This window comes from Sardina pilchardus, chromosome 17 (genome assembly GCF_963854185.1).
Source record: "Sardina pilchardus chromosome 17, fSarPil1.1, whole genome shotgun sequence".
Classification (NCBI taxonomy): domain Eukaryota; kingdom Metazoa; phylum Chordata; class Actinopteri; order Clupeiformes; family Clupeidae; genus Sardina; species Sardina pilchardus.
Window position 1 is genome coordinate 11392354 of NC_085010.1, and position 20159 is coordinate 11412512.

The window sequence follows — 20159 nt, forward strand, 5'->3', positions numbered from 1 at the left end:
TCCCTAAAATGAATTTGAAATAAACGTCCCATATGCAGTGAAATGTAATGGATATTTTTTTCTTTCACTATTTTTGAAATAATAATGACTGTAATCATTATGTAATAGTGCTTTTAACAGTTACAGGTCACAATGCACACAATATAGCATGCAAAAAAAATAAAATAAAGCAAAGACACATTCAATTGAATGGTACTGAAATGTTTTGAAAAGGATGCTTAGCCTACATTATTTAATTGTGCAGTAGTGATGATGATGTGATAAAGAATTAAATGTCACAACTCATCCAAAAATTGACTGTCACAACTCATCCAAAAGCTTAAGCTTCAGGGTTATACATATTAGGGTAATATATGAACAGCCTATTTAAAAATATTTTGTAGCCTATAACCATACATTCCTTCCCTTTTCATAGCCTGTGGGGCAAATGATAAAATCTGCCATGTGAATATTTTATGATTTAAGCTAGCCTATTTAAGCAACATCACTCACAAGATCAAATTGCATTTCATTGAGAAATCAAGAAAATGACCAGGTCTGCATCAGTAAACCGTCTGTAGGCTACTGTCGTGGGAATACAGATTGTAGGCTAGTCTGCCTCCGCCTGTGGTTGTAAAACACGACTGCCGGGTCTTTTAAATTTCCCGCCTGCATTCCCTTCCGGGGCTTGAGTTTCCTGCTCTTGCCACATTGAAGCTCTGAAGCAGTAACGTAGGGGACGGCAGATGGTTCCGCTCTCCAAAATGACTTTTCTGACATAGTTAGCCGCATGTGTGCGCCTCGTCTGGGTGGACGCGAGGATATTCAACCTCCCGGGTCGTGCCTGAACCTTCTTCGCCTCCCAGGGGTCAACTTGACGGAGCCCCGCTGTGACCAGCAACAATGCCACATTGCCTGTGGCCGGAGCCGCTGTCACCCGCACAGCTTAAACGTCTAGAGGAGCACAAATACAGCGCCTCTGGTCGCTCCTTATTTGAACCACCGTGCCAAATATACTGGAATTGGTTAGTCCAGCAGATTCCGACGTGGGTTGCGCCCAACACGCTAACCATCATCGGACTCGTAGTGAATATTATCACAACTCTTATTTTGGTGTATTACTGCCCGTCTGCAACCGAGGAGGTGAGTTATGACCAGCAACCTAATAAAACTTTCCGTGAGCGGAGCGAGGGTGGGAGGTCGTGCAATTCGTCATGCTGAGTGGACGGTGTTTTCCTCGAGTTGTGTATTCCTTTTCCACGCTTGCGGGCGCAGCGGTTGTTTACCACAATATAACCAGCGCTACACACTGCTTCCGTTTTGTTTGTAGTAACCGAGGCACTGTAGCCTTCTAACGGACTGTTACATTCTTTCCGTTATTGAGTAACATTCTCTTATCAAGGGCCTAGCTACTTAATTACTCTTTCACAATATGGCTTACACAACTGTATGTTAACATTTAAAGATGTAGACCACATTTTGTGAACAGTGGCACCATGTGTGATTGTGTTAGCCTGAGCAACATCAACACATCCACTTGCACAATCACGTTGCTATGAACAGTGAAATCGTGTTTTTTCCCTTAGCCACATACTGGGTAGGCGACTTGTTAGTGTTGGACAGTCTGAAAATGTCACTTCCTTAGAGTCACTTGACCTGTCACAGGCTCGTTTGTTTGTGTTGATTAAGCGTTTTGGTCTGCTGACAGATCAAATGCCGACTTCAGAAAATCGAATTAGATTCTATTGACCCACCCAGCGCTCAGACTTGCTATGGGCTTACTATAGTCGTAAACTGCAAAATGCATTAAGACTATACCAACAGTGTTTAATTTTAGATTGGCAGGTTGTTGATAAATGTAGCCTAGTTGACTAAAACCAGAGAGCATCATCAGGGAAATATAATATTTGGGCGATTTTTAGGCACAGTTTTAGTGGCTTACGAAATGTTCTCAACTGCACCATGACCTGACCCTTTAACTGCTAAATGTCAGACAATACAGGGCACGGGGTGCGCCGTGTTCATTTGCACGTTTTACCCCCATGTCAAGGCCTGACGTGACCTGCTCAAAGTCCAGACTCCACTGCCCTGTCAGAGGTACACACACTCGGCTCGTGGAGAAAACATAGGTTATAGTCTCAAGTTCGGCTGCACTTGGAACTGATAGTGGAGAGAGGCCTATGTAATTGCCGTTGTAAGTGGGGCGAACCCGTGTGCTATCAGGGCCTGATCAACGGATAGCTTCAACGGATGGCTTCAACGGATAGGCCAATCTATCTATCTGGAGATGTTTGGCTCCACATTATCTGGGACTTGTCAGAGGAAACAATCGGCACTGTGTTGAGATTTCGACTCAGCAAGACTGAAGTAGGCCAAAGGGTGATCGGTGCCCTACAGGAATTGCGCTGGTGTCTTTTTTTAGGATGCAAATAATAAGCATGCCAAATAATAGTTCAGTGTAACAGGCTAATGTTTATTTTGATCACACCCAGAAGGCAAATCAAAAGAGCACACACACACACACACACACCTGTGAAGTGAAAGGAATTTGTGTCTCGTTAAATGTTTTTACAGCTGAAGGCTGAAAATCATTTTCCAAGTGCAGGGTTTGTTACTTGATGTGTACTGTATGTATAGAACAAGATAACACCTCCTTGTGTGACGGACAGTAAAGCTCACCAATCAGGAGTGCAGCTGGCCTCCATAGGCATGGCTATGCTCACCAATCAGAAGTGGCCCAACATAAAGTGACATTTAGAATATTGAGTTGAAGCTTGACTTTGAAATATTATATTGCATATCAAATCACAATCTCTATGTTTGCCAGACGAATCTTCTACTTGCTTGCATGCTATTCTACTCACATGGGTGACACTTTTATCTAACACATTTTTCAAAATAAGGGGACAACCACCGTGCAGTGTGACAAGGACCTGTTAGTGCAGCAGTTAATCAAATTTGCATTTCCACAAAACGTGCAGCTCTATTACCTATTGTTCATCGGCACTAATGTAATAAGACCATGAAACTATGCAGTAGTAAAAGACATGACGTAAACCTCACTGAAAAGTCCCAATGCGAACATCAAAAGCTCTTAATTTCATCTGCCTTGGAAAATATATTGGTATTGGTCAATCCAACTTGATGGTCCGCCATGCTGTTCCTCAGTGGACCTATGACTGTTGACGCTAGCCTGGCTGTTCCCATGCTGCCTTGCGCGCGATTTGATTCACGCTGCTAAGGCAGTCTGGAAACTACCGCCCATATTTTTTTGCCTCAGATAGGGAACCAATCACAGAACAGGAGGAAAGCAAGACGATGATGAGCTATGTACCGACGCATTTGATGGACATCCGCGGTGCCCAAGATCTGGGCATTTTCTCAAATACGAGAAAATGAACGTTTTGGTTGCCAGACCACGTCTCATTGAGAAGTGGTGGTGGTGGTGGCGCTAGCCAGGCTAGTATTTTGCAGCATTTCTGTGCTGACTGAAGGACACGCTCAGACGTTGCGTGGACCATGACATGCTTTTTGACGTTTGGTGGCAAGTTGTTGCTCGTGTCAAACACTAGTCTAGGCATTGGCCTGCTCTTAGGTCCAGATGGCAGCCAGCGAGTGTGTGACATCCCACAGGGGGATTTGACACGATCGGGTAAGCTGAAACACTGCCCAATCACACACACACACACACACACACACATATATACACACACACACACACACACACACACACACACTACAGTTTCTGCATAGGCCCATAATCATACACACACACACACTACAGTTTCTGCATAGGCCCATAATCACACACACACACACACACACACACACACACACACACACTCTATTTCATAGACACACACTCTTGGACATGCTCAAACACTATTATGCTCAGCTGGGTATGTGTGTAAACTCGCCTGGATGTTGGGAAGTGGACACCTTCATATACTTCCAACACACTCTCACTTACACACAGACACACACGCACACACAATTACATGTGGCCGATTATAGTGCCACTGACCTTGTGCCAACTTAAATGAGCGTGCTTTTTTTTTCCTTTTTTTTTTACTTTCACTTTGTTCATTTGGCTCAACTTTGGGGTTGAGTGCCTTGCGTGCCTTGGAATTGAACCCACAGCTTTTCTGGCTATCGGAGGTGGAAAACTCCAGCTTCAGAAAGTAAAAGTCCTTCCACATATCTGTGCCAACCATTTACTTAAACCAGCTGATGCTAATTAGCACAACTCTTCAGCCAGGTAGAGCAGCTAATTGATGAGATCACCTGTGTTCTGTGCACAGGTAGGACCAATACATGATTGGACTTTCACTCGCTGAAGCTGGAGTTTTCCACCTCTGCTGGCTACTGCACGCTATGCTAGCCCAGCCCAGCTCCTTAGAATGGCAGAATGGCACCGCCCATCTATATTTGTTTTCTGTACAATCATCTGGCCTGGCAGCTTTGAGCAGCCAAATCTTCTTCACACACACCCTCTACCCACTTGTCGGTATTAATGGTGTTTGTGTGGCTTTATTTGCATGCATGAGCAGCCTTGTCTATGTATTAGTTTGAAGCGTGATCCATTTGGCAGTGTCCACTGAGTATAAGTGCTTATCTGTTTGATACATGCGGCCCAGAATTGCTGAGTCATATAACGTGACGGATCAAAAGCATTTCTTGTCCCGGCCTAGATTTTCACGGTCATAAACTGTCCTCGTCAACTTGTTCAGGCAGGACTTTTGAGCTGTGTGCGTTTTGACTGCCAGGCCCTGGTGATGGGCTGACGTCAAACGTTGACGTCTATAAAGACAGCATTTGGATATACAGTATGTCATTACAGTAATTTAGTCGCAGTAGAGATGTCACAGTCTTGCGAAACATAGCAAATGTGAATGCATTTTCATAGCTTTGCAGTAGATATCATACCTCACAATCTAAAAAAGAAAAAAACATTATTATAATTGTGCTGTGTCATTACTTGTCACAGAACTGAAACAGGCTGGCAAGACAAACGTGAGCCATAAGCACTTTTAATTCATCTGACTCACTGGCAACTGTGCAGTCATGCAGTCATTACTGGGTGGTGACACTTCTGAGAAGGATGTGAGTTTTTGAAGTGGCCTGACCTGTTTCACACAGGCTTTTGGACACCTCAGCGCAGGGCCTCTGCTCCAGATGAGGGTTTAAGTAATCTTGACCCCTTGGGCCAAAATACATTTTCAATGGGGCTTGTTTATTAAGAGCCAAAAGTAGCACGAACCGAAGGACCTTGAGGGGTGAATGGGTTTATCTATCTATCACCGAGGCTCTTTGGGATCATTTTGGAACAAGAAGGCACAAACAAAACTTGTTTTAGTCAACACTATTCATGCTAGGGCCGGTTTGTAAACTTGTTTGTGTACTGTTGTGGTTCACACTCGTCTATGTTAAAAAAAATCCAAATTCATCGTCTGCTTGTAAGCCACCGCATGCTAACCCATTAGGCATATAAAGCCACAACCAAACGGCCTCAGATAGCGTGTGTGCGTGTGTGTGCGTGTGTGTGCGTGTGTGTGTGTGTGTGTGAACCTGCGCCAAATCAAAGCCTGATCTGCGCCCGCTGCCGCTCAGATTATTTGTGTATTAGGCTGAAACGTATCTGCCTTAATCTAGGGAGCAGCATGTTGATTGGGATCATCAACATGAGACAGAGAGAGATGCAGAGACATAGAGGCACAAAGACATAGAGACATAGAGACAGAGAGACATAGAGAGAGAGAGAGAGAGAGAGAGAGAGATGCAGAGACATGGTGAGAGAGAAAGAGAGAGCGATACAGACAGACTGTGAGAGAAAAAGGGAGACAGACAGAGAGAGAGATGCAGTGAGAGAGAGAGAGATGCAGAGACATGGTGAGAGAGAGAGAGACAGACGGACCGTGAGAGAAAAAGAGAGACAGAAAAAGGGAGACAGACAGAGAGAGAGGGAGATCTAGGGAGAAATAAAAAGAAATCCTTCAGTTTGCATGTTGACAGCTGTTCACCTCTGGGGCCTTGCTTTGAGGCCAGCACTATCTGGGTCATGGGTCTGGAAAAAAGTGTTTGTTTACGAAAAAGGCTGGCTGGTGTTGTGGGGTGAAATCAATCACAAAAAAGCCCCCCCCCCCCCCCCCCCACACACACACACACACACACAACAGCTGGCTAAAAAACTGCTTGACCATGACTAGGACAGATCCTGACCAAACCTTTGTTGGATGCAGTGTTGGCTGGACAGCCGTCTGTTTTGCGAAAAGATCCACTTCAGAAAATTAATTAAATGCCAGCACCACATCCACTATGGGCTCCACCATGGTTTGCTGGATCCAGTTACAAAAACACACCTGACGGCTAACCAATCATAAAAAAAAGCCCACTTTACAGCTGACCAATCATAAATAAAAACCCACCTTACAGCTGACCAATCACAAAAAAAGCCCACTTTACAGCTGACCAATCATAAATAAAACCCCACATCTTACGGCTGACCAATCATAAAAACCCACACTTTACAGCTGACCAATCACAAAAAAACACACCGTACAGCTGACCAATCACAAACAAGATTCTGGGCCTGTCGCAGCAGGCATGTGGGGGGTGTGTGAATGTGTGTGTGTGTTTGGGGGGGGGGGGGGGGGGAGGGTTAGTGACCGGCCTGGGTATGAGGTAACTCCCAGTAATTATTATGGGTACAGTACGGTTCACCTCATGGAACTGCAGGCTCTCTCCCCGTTCGCCTTCATCCTCAATCTTCTCTCCAGGCTTTTACTTCCTCTGCTTGGAAAGAAACCCTTAAGTGAATACACAGCTCATTTGGACATACACACACACACACACACACACACACACACACACACACACACGTACACAGCAAAGAAAGAAACCTTTAAGTGAATACACAACTCATTTGGACATAAAACACACACACGCACACACACACACACACACACACACACACACATATAGCCTATACACACAGCAAAGACAGAAACCCATTAGTGAATACGCAACTAATTTGGACATAAAGCACTGACCACTGTGGGAGGAGAAGGATGATGACCTGTTCTTGCAAACTCATGCAGGATCATCATGTAGGCTACAGTAGGAGCTAACCGGACCAGTGTTTTTTTGTTGTTGTTATTTTTTAAGATTTGTACACACACACACACACACACACACACACACAGTCAAACAAACATATGAACCCCTCTTTTGGGTGAGGATAATAATGACTGTGAGAAAGTGAACTAGGCTACACTTCTCACTGTTCCGCACACCCGCATTGACTTTGAATGGCGTTACCGCCGCATTGACTTTGAATGGCGTTACCCGCGAGAGCGGGAGAGAGACTTTGGACAGTTACACACACGCATACATACACCCACACGCTGCTTTATAAAAGGACTTGATATATATGCATGATATGACAATGTATGTACTGTTTGTGAACACGGGGGCTTGTGTTTACAGGGAAGGGGAACGTAGCAAAGAGCTATGCGCCACTAACACATCTGCGTTACGGTGCAGTCAGACGCTTGCGTCCGCCAACGGATGCCTCATTTTGTCACATTTCCATAAACGCGAACTGATTGGTTTGTCAGTGTTCGAAAATTTGCATACACGGAATTTCATTGGCTGGCGCTTGCGCGATCCGTCAAAAGTTGAACATTTCTCAACTTTTTACGGGGCAGTCACACGCTTGCGTCGGCCAATGTTCGTCCGTTGTTTTCCCATTCACTTTACATTGGCTAGACTTCATTTCATGCCGCACTGAATTGTGGGTCCGATGCGTTGCCTGAGATACGTTGCCTCCGCTAAAAAGTTGAGAAATGTTCAACTTTTGACGGATCGCGCAAGCGCCAGCCAATGAAATTCCGTGTATGCAAATTTTCGAACACTGCAAACCAATCAGTTAGTGTTTATGGAAATGTGACAAAATGAGGCATACGTTGGCATACGTTGGCGGACGGAAGCGTCTGACTGCACCGTTAGCGGAGGCAACGTATCTCAGGCAACGCATCGGACCCACAATTCAGTGCGGCATGAAATGAAGTCCAGCCAATGTAAAGTGAATGGGAAAACAACGGACGAACGTTGGCCGACGCAAGCGTGTGACTGCCCCGTTAGTTTGTTTGTAGCGCGGTCAGTCCGCGATTTCACTCATAACACTCAAAACTCATTTGTCACTTCCCATAACTTCATACTTTACCACCTCCATGACATGTAGTGCGGTAGCCTACCCACTATTTCATGTCCCATTTACTCGCTGTTTCTGTCTAAAATCCCAGTTTAACGCATACATGTTCAGAGGCGCGGGAAGATGTTTTCGGCAGGGGGTGCTGTGGGCGGTCCACGTAGGGTAGTACAAGTAAACTTTATAGAATTGTGAAGATAGCCTACTATGTGTTCGATGTTACACTGATCGCTCTGTCCCCGGTTTTTTTCACTCCCTCTCCCCTGCATGAAGAACAGCTGATCTGACGCCGGTGCGCATAAACGCAACAACTAGATAGGCTGCCTATTGCAATGCAATGCCTCATCATTTTCGACATCAACCAGATAACATAAAATAATAAAAACACGCAATGTAACCATTTTCAATAAATAAAAACACACCACGAAGTACATAAACCACAAAACTTCCGTGCCACAGAGTAACCAATGCCTACACTGCTCGTTGCCTATAATGTTTACATATAGGCTATCACAGTCTATAATAGACTAAATGGCCTATAATTAGCTGTCGTCTATGCCTGCACGGCGGCAGGAAAAATATGCGAGAACAAACATGAATGTGTCGGGACAATAGGCTAAAGCTGTCGTCCCGACCAGGCAATAAGTAAATTCACTCATATCTGTCTTTATACTATATGTTATGCAGAGACATTCAGCAGTTTTAGAAAGATGTTAATTAATTGGGGCTATCAGTTAGTTATCAGCCTAGAGTTTTGTGATAACCTATGACTGGCGGCCTGGCCTGTGGTCATGAAGGGCACTTGATGTGCGGTGGCCCACGTTAAACAGAGTGAAACAACATTTTCTATAGAAACATGATTTCTTAAGAAACATGTATTATTCTAGCTAGATAGCCTATGGCATTGTGCATGGTATTTCCATAACTGCGAGATAGACGCGCTTCACGATGACTGTAGACATTAGGTGCAGATAAGTAGCCTAGCCTATGGTTATTCGTTGCTGTGTGTAAGTGTACGCGTGAATGCGAAATCTCAACCACGTCAAATCCATTCTGATTGGCCAATACAAATAGGCCTAGAAGTTAAATGAAATGTTTTAAAAATGACTAAAATGATCGCTTTCTTCATCCCTCATCGCAAACATGACATACAAAATTTGAAGAACGGAAAACAACAAAAGATCATGCCTTCGTTTTATTTTCATATCTGATTTAAAGCTTCACCTCAGGGGGTGCTGCCGCACCCCCCGCACCCCCACTTCCCGCGCCTATGTAGGCCTACATGTTCCTACTCACACACTTCCTGCTTTCCGGTCTGGTTGACTGTGTCTGCGCGGCTGCGCGCGCCGTTGTAGGGGCAGTATTTCTCCCTGTCCCGGGGCAGAGGGTGCAGGTGATTGTGCACAGGGGTGTCTGTTTGTTGTAATGTTTGTATGTATACGTGTGGTGGAAATGGGATGTGTACATATAGTATAATATGGTTATGATAGCTTAATAATAATATTTATTTTGTCATATAATGTTTATTTTCTATTTTTGTTATTATTTTCATGACCATATAGAATGTTGACAAACCCTGATGGTTGGTACATTCCAATTATCCCTGAATGGGCCAATTTAGTTGAATGCCTTGCCCTATTTAAGAGGGCTTCATTCTGCATTGGGGAGAGAGAGAGTGAGTACTAGCTTGATGTGAGGCTATGTACAAAGGTATGGTACTATTGCATTGAGCTTGAAGCATTGTGCTATTCTGATTTTCTTTTGATTATTTTGCTTTATAGAATTCTGAGTTAAATATAAATAAACATTCATATATTTTTGATACGACTTTATGCTCTGGTTGCCGTGTTTTCCACCTCCAACATCTCCAAGCCAGTGAGCCTACACATCCCAAATACTTGGGGTGACGCTCGGTCGCTCACAATGACACACACAGAGAGACAATCAGACAAACACATGAACCCAATTAACCCCTCCTTGGGGTGATAATGACACACACACACACACACACACACACACACACACACACACACACACACACACGTCTGACGTCTGGGCCAGGTTTGGGTCAGATCTACTCAGCAGCTGTTTGTTTGGGAAAAGCTCCTCGGCTGGCCAGTGATGGATGAGTGTGTGTCCGAATAGGCTGTTGTACGCTGCGTGATTTGACTGGGCAGTATGAGCATATGAAACAAAGTGGCTCTTGTCCACTGACCGGTAACGTCACCGTCACCCAGCTGCTCGTCACCCATCATAACACTGTTTGGGTGCAGTTTGTGTTTTGTTTTCAGGGAACAGGAACAGACTCAAAAGGGTGTTGGTCTCAAAGGGTGTCACCGTTTGTGTTAAAACTTCAGCTTCCTCATTCCACTGGCCAATTGTTTTTTATTGTTTGTTGTGTTGGTGTACCACGGTGTAGTATAACAGAGCTTAGTCTTGAAAAGTCTTGAATATCCTGTTGTTTCCTCCTGTCCTCAGGAATGTGGACAGTAATTATTTTTTCCATTGCAGTCTGCTTGTTTGCACTCAAGGGAATCTGTTGTCTCTTCTCTCATCTCCCACCCACTGTTCCACCCATCAATCTCTCCTCCTCCTCCTCCTCTTCCTCCTCCTATCCCTCCATCTCCTCTCTACTTCTATCCTCCCTCCCTTTCCTTACCTCTCCATATTTCTCTTGTTCCGTCTTTGCTTCCCCTCCCTCCTTCTCTCCCTCCTTCTCTTTCCCAATCTCTCTCCTCTACCTCCATCTCTTATTTCTATCCCTTCCCTCCCTCCCTTTCTCTATCTCCATCTTCCGCTTTCCATCTTGACTTCCCTCTTGCTCTCTGCCAAACTCTATTCTCTCCATCTCTCTCTCTCTCTATTCACTATTCTGTTCACTGTTCACCATTCACTCTTGTTGTCTAATTTCCTCTTTTTCTTGTTCTTCTCTCTTCCATCACTTCCCCCTTCTCCCTCTCTTATCTATCTATCTGCTCCATCCCTCTCTCTTTTCTCTCCTCTCTCTATCCTTCTATCTCTGTTTTTCTCCTCCATCACTCTCCTTCTCCCGCTCACATTTGTTGCTCCTCTTATTTGTCTCTCTATCACCCTCTCTTTACCTTTCCTCCCTCTATCCCTCTCTCTGTCTCTCTCTCTCCCTCTCTCTCTCCCTCTCTCTCTCTCCCTCCCTCCCTCTATCCCTCTCTGCAGGCTCCGTCGTGGGCCTTCATCCTGAGTGCGTTGGGCCTGTTCATCTACCAGTCTCTGGACGCCATCGACGGGAAGCAGGCCCGACGCACCAACAGCAGCTCTGCTCTGGGCGAACTCTTCGACCATGGCTGTGATGCCGTCTCCACAGGTCTGTCCTCCGGGGGGTCCAGGGCGGCAACGCTTAAAGGGACACACCAACTTTTTGGGGCAATTATTTGATTTGCCCTCTACAGTCATTTCCTGCATATAAGCCGCATTGTGTATAAGCGCGCAGGACAGTGTTTCATGCAAGTTAAAAGAAACCAAACCATATTAACACCACATTAATTGCCCCCCTATATTAACCTCATAGCTGAAGAAATTTAGCAAAAGCAATGTATAAGCCGCGGCTAATAGTCGGTAAATTACGTTATACTCCACAGTTAGATAAGAGGACACACACCCTTTCTCTTCAGTGTGTGTGTGTGTGCAATTACCCAGTCTGACAGTGTTGGCCTAGCTTAGCATAAACCACTGGAAGTTGGTTATTATTCCAGTTAGCCTAAAGCTAGTCTTTCCTCCAAACATAATTGGTGTGTTCTTTTAATCGATAATCTAGATCAACTATTTTAGTAACAGTTTGATGGGTTTGTGTAAAATTGTAAAGAAATCTATTTTTATTAAGACTGAGACACTAGCTAAGACATCATTAAGAGACTATCTGCTCTTAAGGGTTTCGATGTGCATCTCATTTGTTTGGATTGCTAATCATCCCCAGGTTCACACATACCTATGCAATGCATACCACAAACACATTACTCTAGTCCATACCCTCCCTGGCCCTGCTGTGGCCTTGACCTGGGCCAAATCATTGGGGGATCTTGGCCATTGGCAAGTCAGTCCACTGTAGTCTGGGCTGGGCGGCTGTCTTTTCAGTACGAGCCCATCATCTCAGCACATCGGTCATGATCGGCAGTTCTAACAAGAGGGCTTTGTTGTTGACCGGATGTCATGCTGTGTGACTCTAGTACTTGTTGACATCTAGTGACCCTCTGTTCTCATTTCTCTCTGTCTCTTTCTCCCTCTCTCTCTCTCTCTCTCTCTCTCTCTATCTCTCTCTCTCTCTCTGGCTATATGTGTCTCATTCACTCGTGTCTGTCTGTCTTTTCTGCACTCTCTTCCCTTTATCCCTTTTTTTGACTACATTATCTCCCTCCATCCCTCCCTCTCTCTCCATCTCTCTCTCTCTCTCTCTCCCCGTCTCCCTTGCTCCCCATCTACCTCTCTGTGCAGTGTTCGTTGCCGTGGGAACCTGCATATGCTGCGGGATCGGGCTGTACCCTAATTGGATGTTCTTCAGTGGTTTCGTGGGCATGTTCATGTTCTTCTGTGCCCACTGGCAGACCTACGTCTCCGGCACACTACAGTTCGGCCTGTAAGTCACCCCCCTGGACCCGCTACAGAGCTACGCAGATGCAGTTTGAGTTTATCAATATTGTTTATGTGTTTACATTTGCTTAACAATATTCAGTTATTTTTATGTTATATGCACATTAAATCATTTAGCAGATGTGTTGCATTAGGGTTAGGTTAGAGTGTGTGAACTTGCATGCTTCGTAGCTCCAAGAATGGGTTAGATCGGTCTTATCTGATCTCTGATCTGAAATCTTTATGACATGAAAGTGAAAATGAAATGTAACTGGAGAAATGTAATTAGACTAAAGGTTACATCAACATTACGAGACAAATGGTGGTGCTAAATGCATTACTATTAGCTTCAGCTTTAGCATTAGCTTCAGCATAGTATGACGCTGATCTCTGGAGACGGGTCGGCCGTGGCCTACTGGCTGGGGCTTTGAGCTGGTTCGACCGCCGACCTCGACCTTCCATGCCCACATCCACGGCTGAAGTACCCTTGAGCAAGGCACCTAACCCCTCACTGCTCCCCGAGCACCGCTGGTGAGCAGGCAGCTCACAGCTCCGGGTTGGTGTGTGCTTCACCTCACGGTGTGCTGTGCACGGATTGGGATAGATGCAGAGGATAAATGGGATAAAAAGAGTATATATACTTATATAATTGTACTTCTACTGATCTCTTCCTTCAGGGTGGATGTGACTGAGGTGCAGATCGCCATCATCATTATGTATGTGATGACGGCCTTTGGTGGAGTTTCACTCTGGCAAACCGTGGTACGTGGAGTCCACATTTAGACCTACTTTTTCACACTTGCTAAAACACATTTTTGAAACATTCCACCGTTTTCTCCATTTTCAAAAATGCATTCACAACACCTCTGACAGTTCTTGCAGAATCAAACATGTCTCAAAACTGTTTACCTGTCCTGTGCACAAAACCAAACAATGTCTGGGTAACGATCCAGTGTGTGATTGAAAATGTGTATGTAGGCTACGTTGCACTTGTTCTTTCCTCACTACCTCTACAGTCCACACAATCTAGAATACAGAGCATACTGTAGGCCTAGAACAACCCTCCCATTTGACAGAAACCTCTTGTTTCTTGATGTTGGATGTCTTGTTTCACCTTTTTGTTTTGTGTGCTCTCTGTCACCCATCCCAATTCTTGCTGTAGCTTAACAAGTGCTTACGAAAGAAAGGTAAATATTGGGAACTTGACCTAATGTGGCAATGTGTCGTATCACATGGCAGTATGTGTAATCTAGCCACTGTTGCCATCGCTGGCCCCTACCCAGTCTACCCATGAAGCTTCAGCATCAACCCAAGCTTCCCCAGTGCCGAGCAGAGAAGCCTAGCGCAAGAGTAACACGCTTGTATTTTCTTATAGTAGTGCTCCTATTTATGGGTTTCATCAGGTCCTTTTCCACAGGTGTATTACTCAAGCACCAAACAGTCTGTATTCCTAATCTAGGTGCTTGACTCCTGTGGAAAGGGACCTGATGAGACCCATGAATAGTTTACCTCTTTATCACCATAAGTAGCCAAAGCTGTCATGTGTGTCCTGCTGACTATCTATCGTGCACTGTATGTAATTTATAGACTACTCTAGTACCATAGCTGTACTCTATTTAACGTTTTAGTATACCCCAGCCACAAAAACATTTCAGTGCTAGTTGGTTGATTTTAGTCTGCAAACATCTTGCTCTCAAAATATCAAGTTGAAAGGTTGAAGGAAATATTACATCCCACAGCCACCTTTCACCCACCCAAACGAGGACCCTAATAAATAACGTCCATTGTGTTGCTGTCTCCGGCCGCCTGTGTGTCTCCTGTCCTCAGTTGCCTGTGCTCGACGTGAAGCTGTACGTCTTCCCCATCATGGGAATCATCGGAGGCTTCCTGCTCTCCAGCTACAACTACTTCCATGTCATCCTGAGCGGAGGCGTGGGCAAGAACGGCTCTACTGTAGCTGTAAGTTCCGTGTTCTAAGTTCTAAATGCATGCTCCACGTTGGTTGTGGGTACAAATGTACAAATGTGTAGCGTTTTGGAGCTCTTTTCCAAAATGCTATGAATCCATTTTTGAAAACATTAATAATTATGTTATTTACTTGTGTATTTCGGATAATATCAATAGAAGTGCTAGCCTAAAAATCTAAACGCCCCTAGCGGCAGCAAATCTAATTGGGCTGCCGGGGCAGTCTAACAACGCGCCGTAGAGTTTGGGAACTGGGAAAAGGAAGTATCACCGGACCAATCACATAGTGTATAGAGTCGGTGGGCGGGCTTACATAATGGTGCCCAGAAGTTGATACGGTTACGCATCCTGCTACTTGAAAACAAGAAGATGATTCGTTTAGCATTATCCTATTGCGTGGAGAGGGGATTTGAAAGACAGCTGTTTATCCCACCCCTCCGATTGAGCCCTGCCTACGGTGAGTTCCCAGACCCTACATCTTGATGTGGGTGAGGCTGGTCAGGCTATAGAAGTGCAGTTGTGGTGTTTTGATTGAGTGAAGTCAAATCAAATAACGATAATCCAATTACAGTTCCACTGAAACTACTCAGAAAGCAAAACAAAAAGTGATTCAGGAAAATGCATTAAAATGGTGAATAAAGTGTTTTGGAAAAGAGCTCTTCAAATGTTATTGGTGAAGCAGATCAAGTGTTATAATGGCAGAGGTCTGCTCATAACCAATTGGCCACAGATTAGGACTTCACCAAATCATTCAACATCTTATCTTTAGGTACATATCAACTACCTGTGAGCTCTGTTAGCTAAACATGTATGGTTAAGCTTAGGGATTGTGATTGGTCAAGATGATCCGTAGAGTCTCTGTGAATGGACTACCCAACTAAACTATTGCCAACTGCAAAGGTGGTTGTTATGGTGTACCTGAGGTTTAGATTGCATTATCTTTCCTGTCTTGTTTTTCAAGGGATTCTTACTGAACGTTATTTTAAAGGGGCTTTTGAACTTCATGTAGAGTTTCTGTTGTCTCCAGAAGACAAATTAAGTTGTGAATGTCTAATATGTGTACATCCTTTGTATTGACACAATTAAGTCACCTATTTACCTGGCCTGATTTAAAAGTGAGGCAATAGGTCTGACAAATATTTCATCACTGTTAAAGGGCGTTCAATTTGTCTTTGTCTGTGTCAGTATTTTGTGAACTGATAAGGTGAGATACCTCAAGGACCCTTGCATTCTTGCTGATAGTGTTACATACCACTGAGATTGCTTCTACCAGAGTCCATTAAAGGTTTACCTGAGAAGAAGAGTTTCACCACTGTGTGGATTGAACATTCTTAGAACGTATGAACGCACATGTGCTCAACCCATTTGATTCTCCATTATCATGTCAATAGAACTCTGACTGCCAGACATGATGGCGGCACATGCATTCGTAAAAGTTAGTTAAAAAAGTTAGCGAGTTTTCAGTTCACATCCCTGGTAAGCTTTGTTGAATGGTGACCCTATGACTTCCGTCCCTGGTAAGCTGTGCTGACCGGTGATCCCTGTATGACCTGTCTTTAGTTAGCGGTGTTGAATGATGACCCCTTTATGGCCTGTCCCTAGTTAGCTGTGTTGAATGAAAGGTGAATGGTGACCCTACAGTATAATGACTCGTCTCTAGTTAGCTGTGTTGAATGGTGACCCTATATGGCCTCTGTCTAGCCTGCTGAATGATGACCCCTGTATGGCCTGTCTCTAGTTAGCTGTGCTGAATGATGACGGCTATATAGCCTGTCCCTGGTTAGCTGTGTTGAATGATGACCCTACAGTATAATGGCTCGTCTCTAGTTAGCTGTACCGAATGTTGACCCCTATATGGCCTGTCCCTGGTTAGCCATTTTGACCGGTGACCCTACAGTATATGGCCTGTGTCTAGCCTGTTGAATGGTGACCCTATATGGCCCGTTCCTGGTTAGCTGTGCTGAATGGTGACCCTATATGGCCTGTCCCTGGTTAGCTGTGCTGAATGGTGACCCTATATGGCCTGTCCCTGGTTAGCTGTGCTGAATGGTGACCCTATATGGCCTGTCCCTGGTTAGCTGTGCTGAATGATGACCCCTGGATAGCTGTGCTGAATGATGACCCTGTACAGCCTGTCCCTGCTTAGCTGTGTTGAATGATGACCCCTGTATGGCCTGTCTCTAGTGAGCTGTGTTGACCGGTGATCTCTGCGTCTCGTCTCCAGGACACCAGTGTGCTGACCCCCGGCCTCCACATCGGCCTCATCCTCACGCTGGCCTTCATCATCTTCAAGAAGTCCTCCACCGCGCTCTTCGAGCTGCACCCCTGCCTGTACATCCTCACCTTCGGCATGGTCATCGCCAAGATCTCCAACAAGCTGGTGGTGAGTGCCGCCGCTGCCGCTGCCGCTGCCGCAGTCCAGCCGGTCTGCCCTCTGACCTCTTCGGTTATTCATGCTCCATTGTCCAGTCGTGTGCATTTTTTTGTTTACAGTGATTTCCTGTGTATTAGCCGCATTGTGTATAAGCCACAGGACTGTGTTTTATTCAAGTTAAAAGAAACAAAACCATATTAACACCATATTAACTGTGCCTGTGTAGTGTATCACCTCATAGCTGAAGACATTTTTACAAAAACAGTGTATAAGCTGCGGCCAGTATTTGGGAAATTACGGTCAGTTTTTATAGCATATTTTTGGGCCTTTATGCCCTTACAAGAGACAGGGCAGCGATTAGATTGAAGTGGGAGAGAGAGATGGGGTGCAATTGGGAAATGACCCGAATCAGGCTCAAACCCTCGGGGCATTTGGACCGGAATGTGGTGCTAATGTTGTAGCCAGTTATCCATTTGTGCTTGTTTGTGCTCTCTTTTTTGGTCTCGTTTTGTTTCTCTCTCTCTCTCTCTCGCTCTCACACACACACACACTCCTTTCTTTCTTTCTTTTCTTTCTTTCATTCTTTCTATGTTGTAATGAATATGTTGGGTTGCGTCTCGTCTCCAGATTGCCCACATGACCAAGAGTGAGCTGTACCTCCCTGACACAGCCTTCATTGGGCCAGGCCTCCTCTTCCTCAACCAGTACTTCAACAGCTTCATTGACGAGCACATCGTCCTGTGGGTTGCCATGGTCAGTTGCTCTTGGTTACCATAATGATGGATGGATGGATGGATGGATGGGAAGAAGGAAAGAAAGAAATAAAGATATACATCTGGGCAATAAAAACCATCACACAACATGATGGCCATATATATATCTAACTTGCTAGCGTGGTTCTTCTCACTCCTCACACGTCTCACGAGACTTGCAGATGTAAACAAGGAGCGATCACTCCCTGGACAAACTGCAAGGCTGCAATAGCGGATAGGGACAATTAGGGAAATATTACTGTTTTTGATAAAACTGGTCAGTCAAGCAAAACAACAATTTCTAAGCGATTTGACTATTAAAATGTTGCATAGGGTCTCAAAATGTATTAATGCTGATTCAGAACTTTAAAATAGTGAAATTACAGAATTATCCAGGAAGTATCACTAACGGTTTGCTGTCTTGTTCCATTTTGATGAATATGTCTTGATAAGACCGGAGCCTAACTTCACACAACTCTGTGTGTGTGTATGTGTGTGTGTGTGTGTGTGTGTGTGTATGCAGATCCTGTCCCTGGTGGACCTGACGCGCTACTGCACGGGCGTGTGCCTGCAGATCGCGGCGCACCTGCGCATCCACGTGTTCAGCATCACGGCGCCGGCCCCGGCCAAACCCAAATCCAGGAGCGACTGACGACTTGCCCGGCGGGAGGAGGCGGCGGGGCAGTCGGACGACGAGAGCGCTGCCTCACCGCTCTTAAAAGCAGAAGAGGAGCACCAGGACCCCTCCAACCAAAACCACAACAGCCTTGACTCTGTCATCACCTCCAATTAACCTCAACCCCTTTCTTTCGTTTTTTGTTTTGTTTTGTTTTTTTAATCTGTTTTGGTAAAGAAAAGCTAGGTTAGGACCATTTCTCATGAACAACCAGCAGCAAACATGTTAATGTTCAAGAAGTTAAACTGGAATATTTTCAATGGCTAAAAAAACACAGTATGGAGGGAGACTGTTGCCTTCCACAAACTGTGCTGGAATCTCGCGTAGGGAAACATTTCTGGCTTCTAGGTATTTCATACTAAAGTCAAAGTCAGTGATATTTTTGTTTAGTAATTTAGTATACGAATATAGCAGACATTTTTCTTGTCTGTATTTCTACACAATTGGTAATAATTGTATGAAATCAAAACCACTTTTCTCCTGATACGAAGAATTTACTAGTCACTGCCTTACATTACATTGGGTTAACTCCAATCAGCGAAAACCTGCCAATGACACTGAATTGTCTGTGAGCACTTGGTCGTACTCATCTACTATCTACAGTTTGCCTCAAAAACATAGCTACTATGCCTTAACACAAGCATAGTCAGCAGTGGTAAATGCAGTAGGTACACAACACTACACTACAAAACAGCATCAGTTTGTTTTTTGGTCCAGGCAAAAAATAGTGAGGTCAGTGACCGGTATCCTAGTTCACATGAGCAGCGGTATTAACCAGCCTTTCCATTATCGGCATTTTATTTATTTATTCATTCTTTGGAAATCTGACTGAATCGGGTGCAAATTGAGAATCTGAATGAGGTCTGGGTATACATATATAAAAAAAAAAAAAAACGAAAACGTTTTTTTTTTCTGAGGTTAATTCCCAAAAGAGTGGACTGGAACGGTTGGAACTCCGCCTCCTCTGGAGAGCGGGAGGGTCAGCTTCCTGTTCACTGTGTGATTTACTGTCAAGGACTGCGAGAGGGATGGGACCATCAGTGTGTGGATCTGATGAGGACAGAAGAGGACTTCACTTTATGGGACTATATGTTTAACCCCCTAACACTCACACTCACACACACACATACACACACACACACACACACACACACACACACACACACACACACTCACTCACACAGAAGAACATTTTATTCAGGACTTTCTGATCTTTAAGAACGACCACCTTCAAACACCCTTTTGTGAGTCCTATACTGTTTGAGGACGCAGAATTACACACACTCACACACACTCTCCTCCTGCTTTTAATCATCTCCTCCCTAAAGGGCTAATCATTAAAAAATAAAGTTTTATGTGATTTAATAAAGAAGTTTCGAGGTTGAATTTATAATATTTTAACTTTTCCCTTAAATAATTTGCATGGTTGATTGGCTGGGAAACTAATGTGTGAGGTTCAGAATACCACGTCACCATTGCACTGAGATTCTCCAATCATAAGGACTCTTCATGTCTCTTACTTTGCAGTGTAAGAAGTATGCTCTTTGAGATGAAATACAGTATACTGTACCATTGAGGTGCCTATTCAGGAAGATAGTGATCATA

At 44.6% G+C, this 20159-nt stretch overlaps 1 protein-coding gene across 1 annotated transcript; it reads left to right on the forward strand.

The window, feature by feature from the left end:
- The first annotated feature begins 674 nt into the window (after positions 1 to 674).
- Positions 675 to 19926, forward strand: chpt1 (choline phosphotransferase 1). The gene is made up of 8 exons (XM_062517999.1): positions 675 to 1122; positions 11381 to 11528; positions 12653 to 12794; positions 13465 to 13549; positions 14615 to 14746; positions 16977 to 17135; positions 17754 to 17879; positions 18402 to 19926. Exons 1-8 carry the CDS (start codon positions 883 to 885, stop codon positions 18528 to 18530), a joined length of 1161 nt encoding a protein of 386 aa, XP_062373983.1. The 5' UTR covers positions 675 to 882; the 3' UTR covers positions 18531 to 19926.
- The last annotated feature ends 233 nt before the right edge of the window (positions 19927 to 20159 follow it).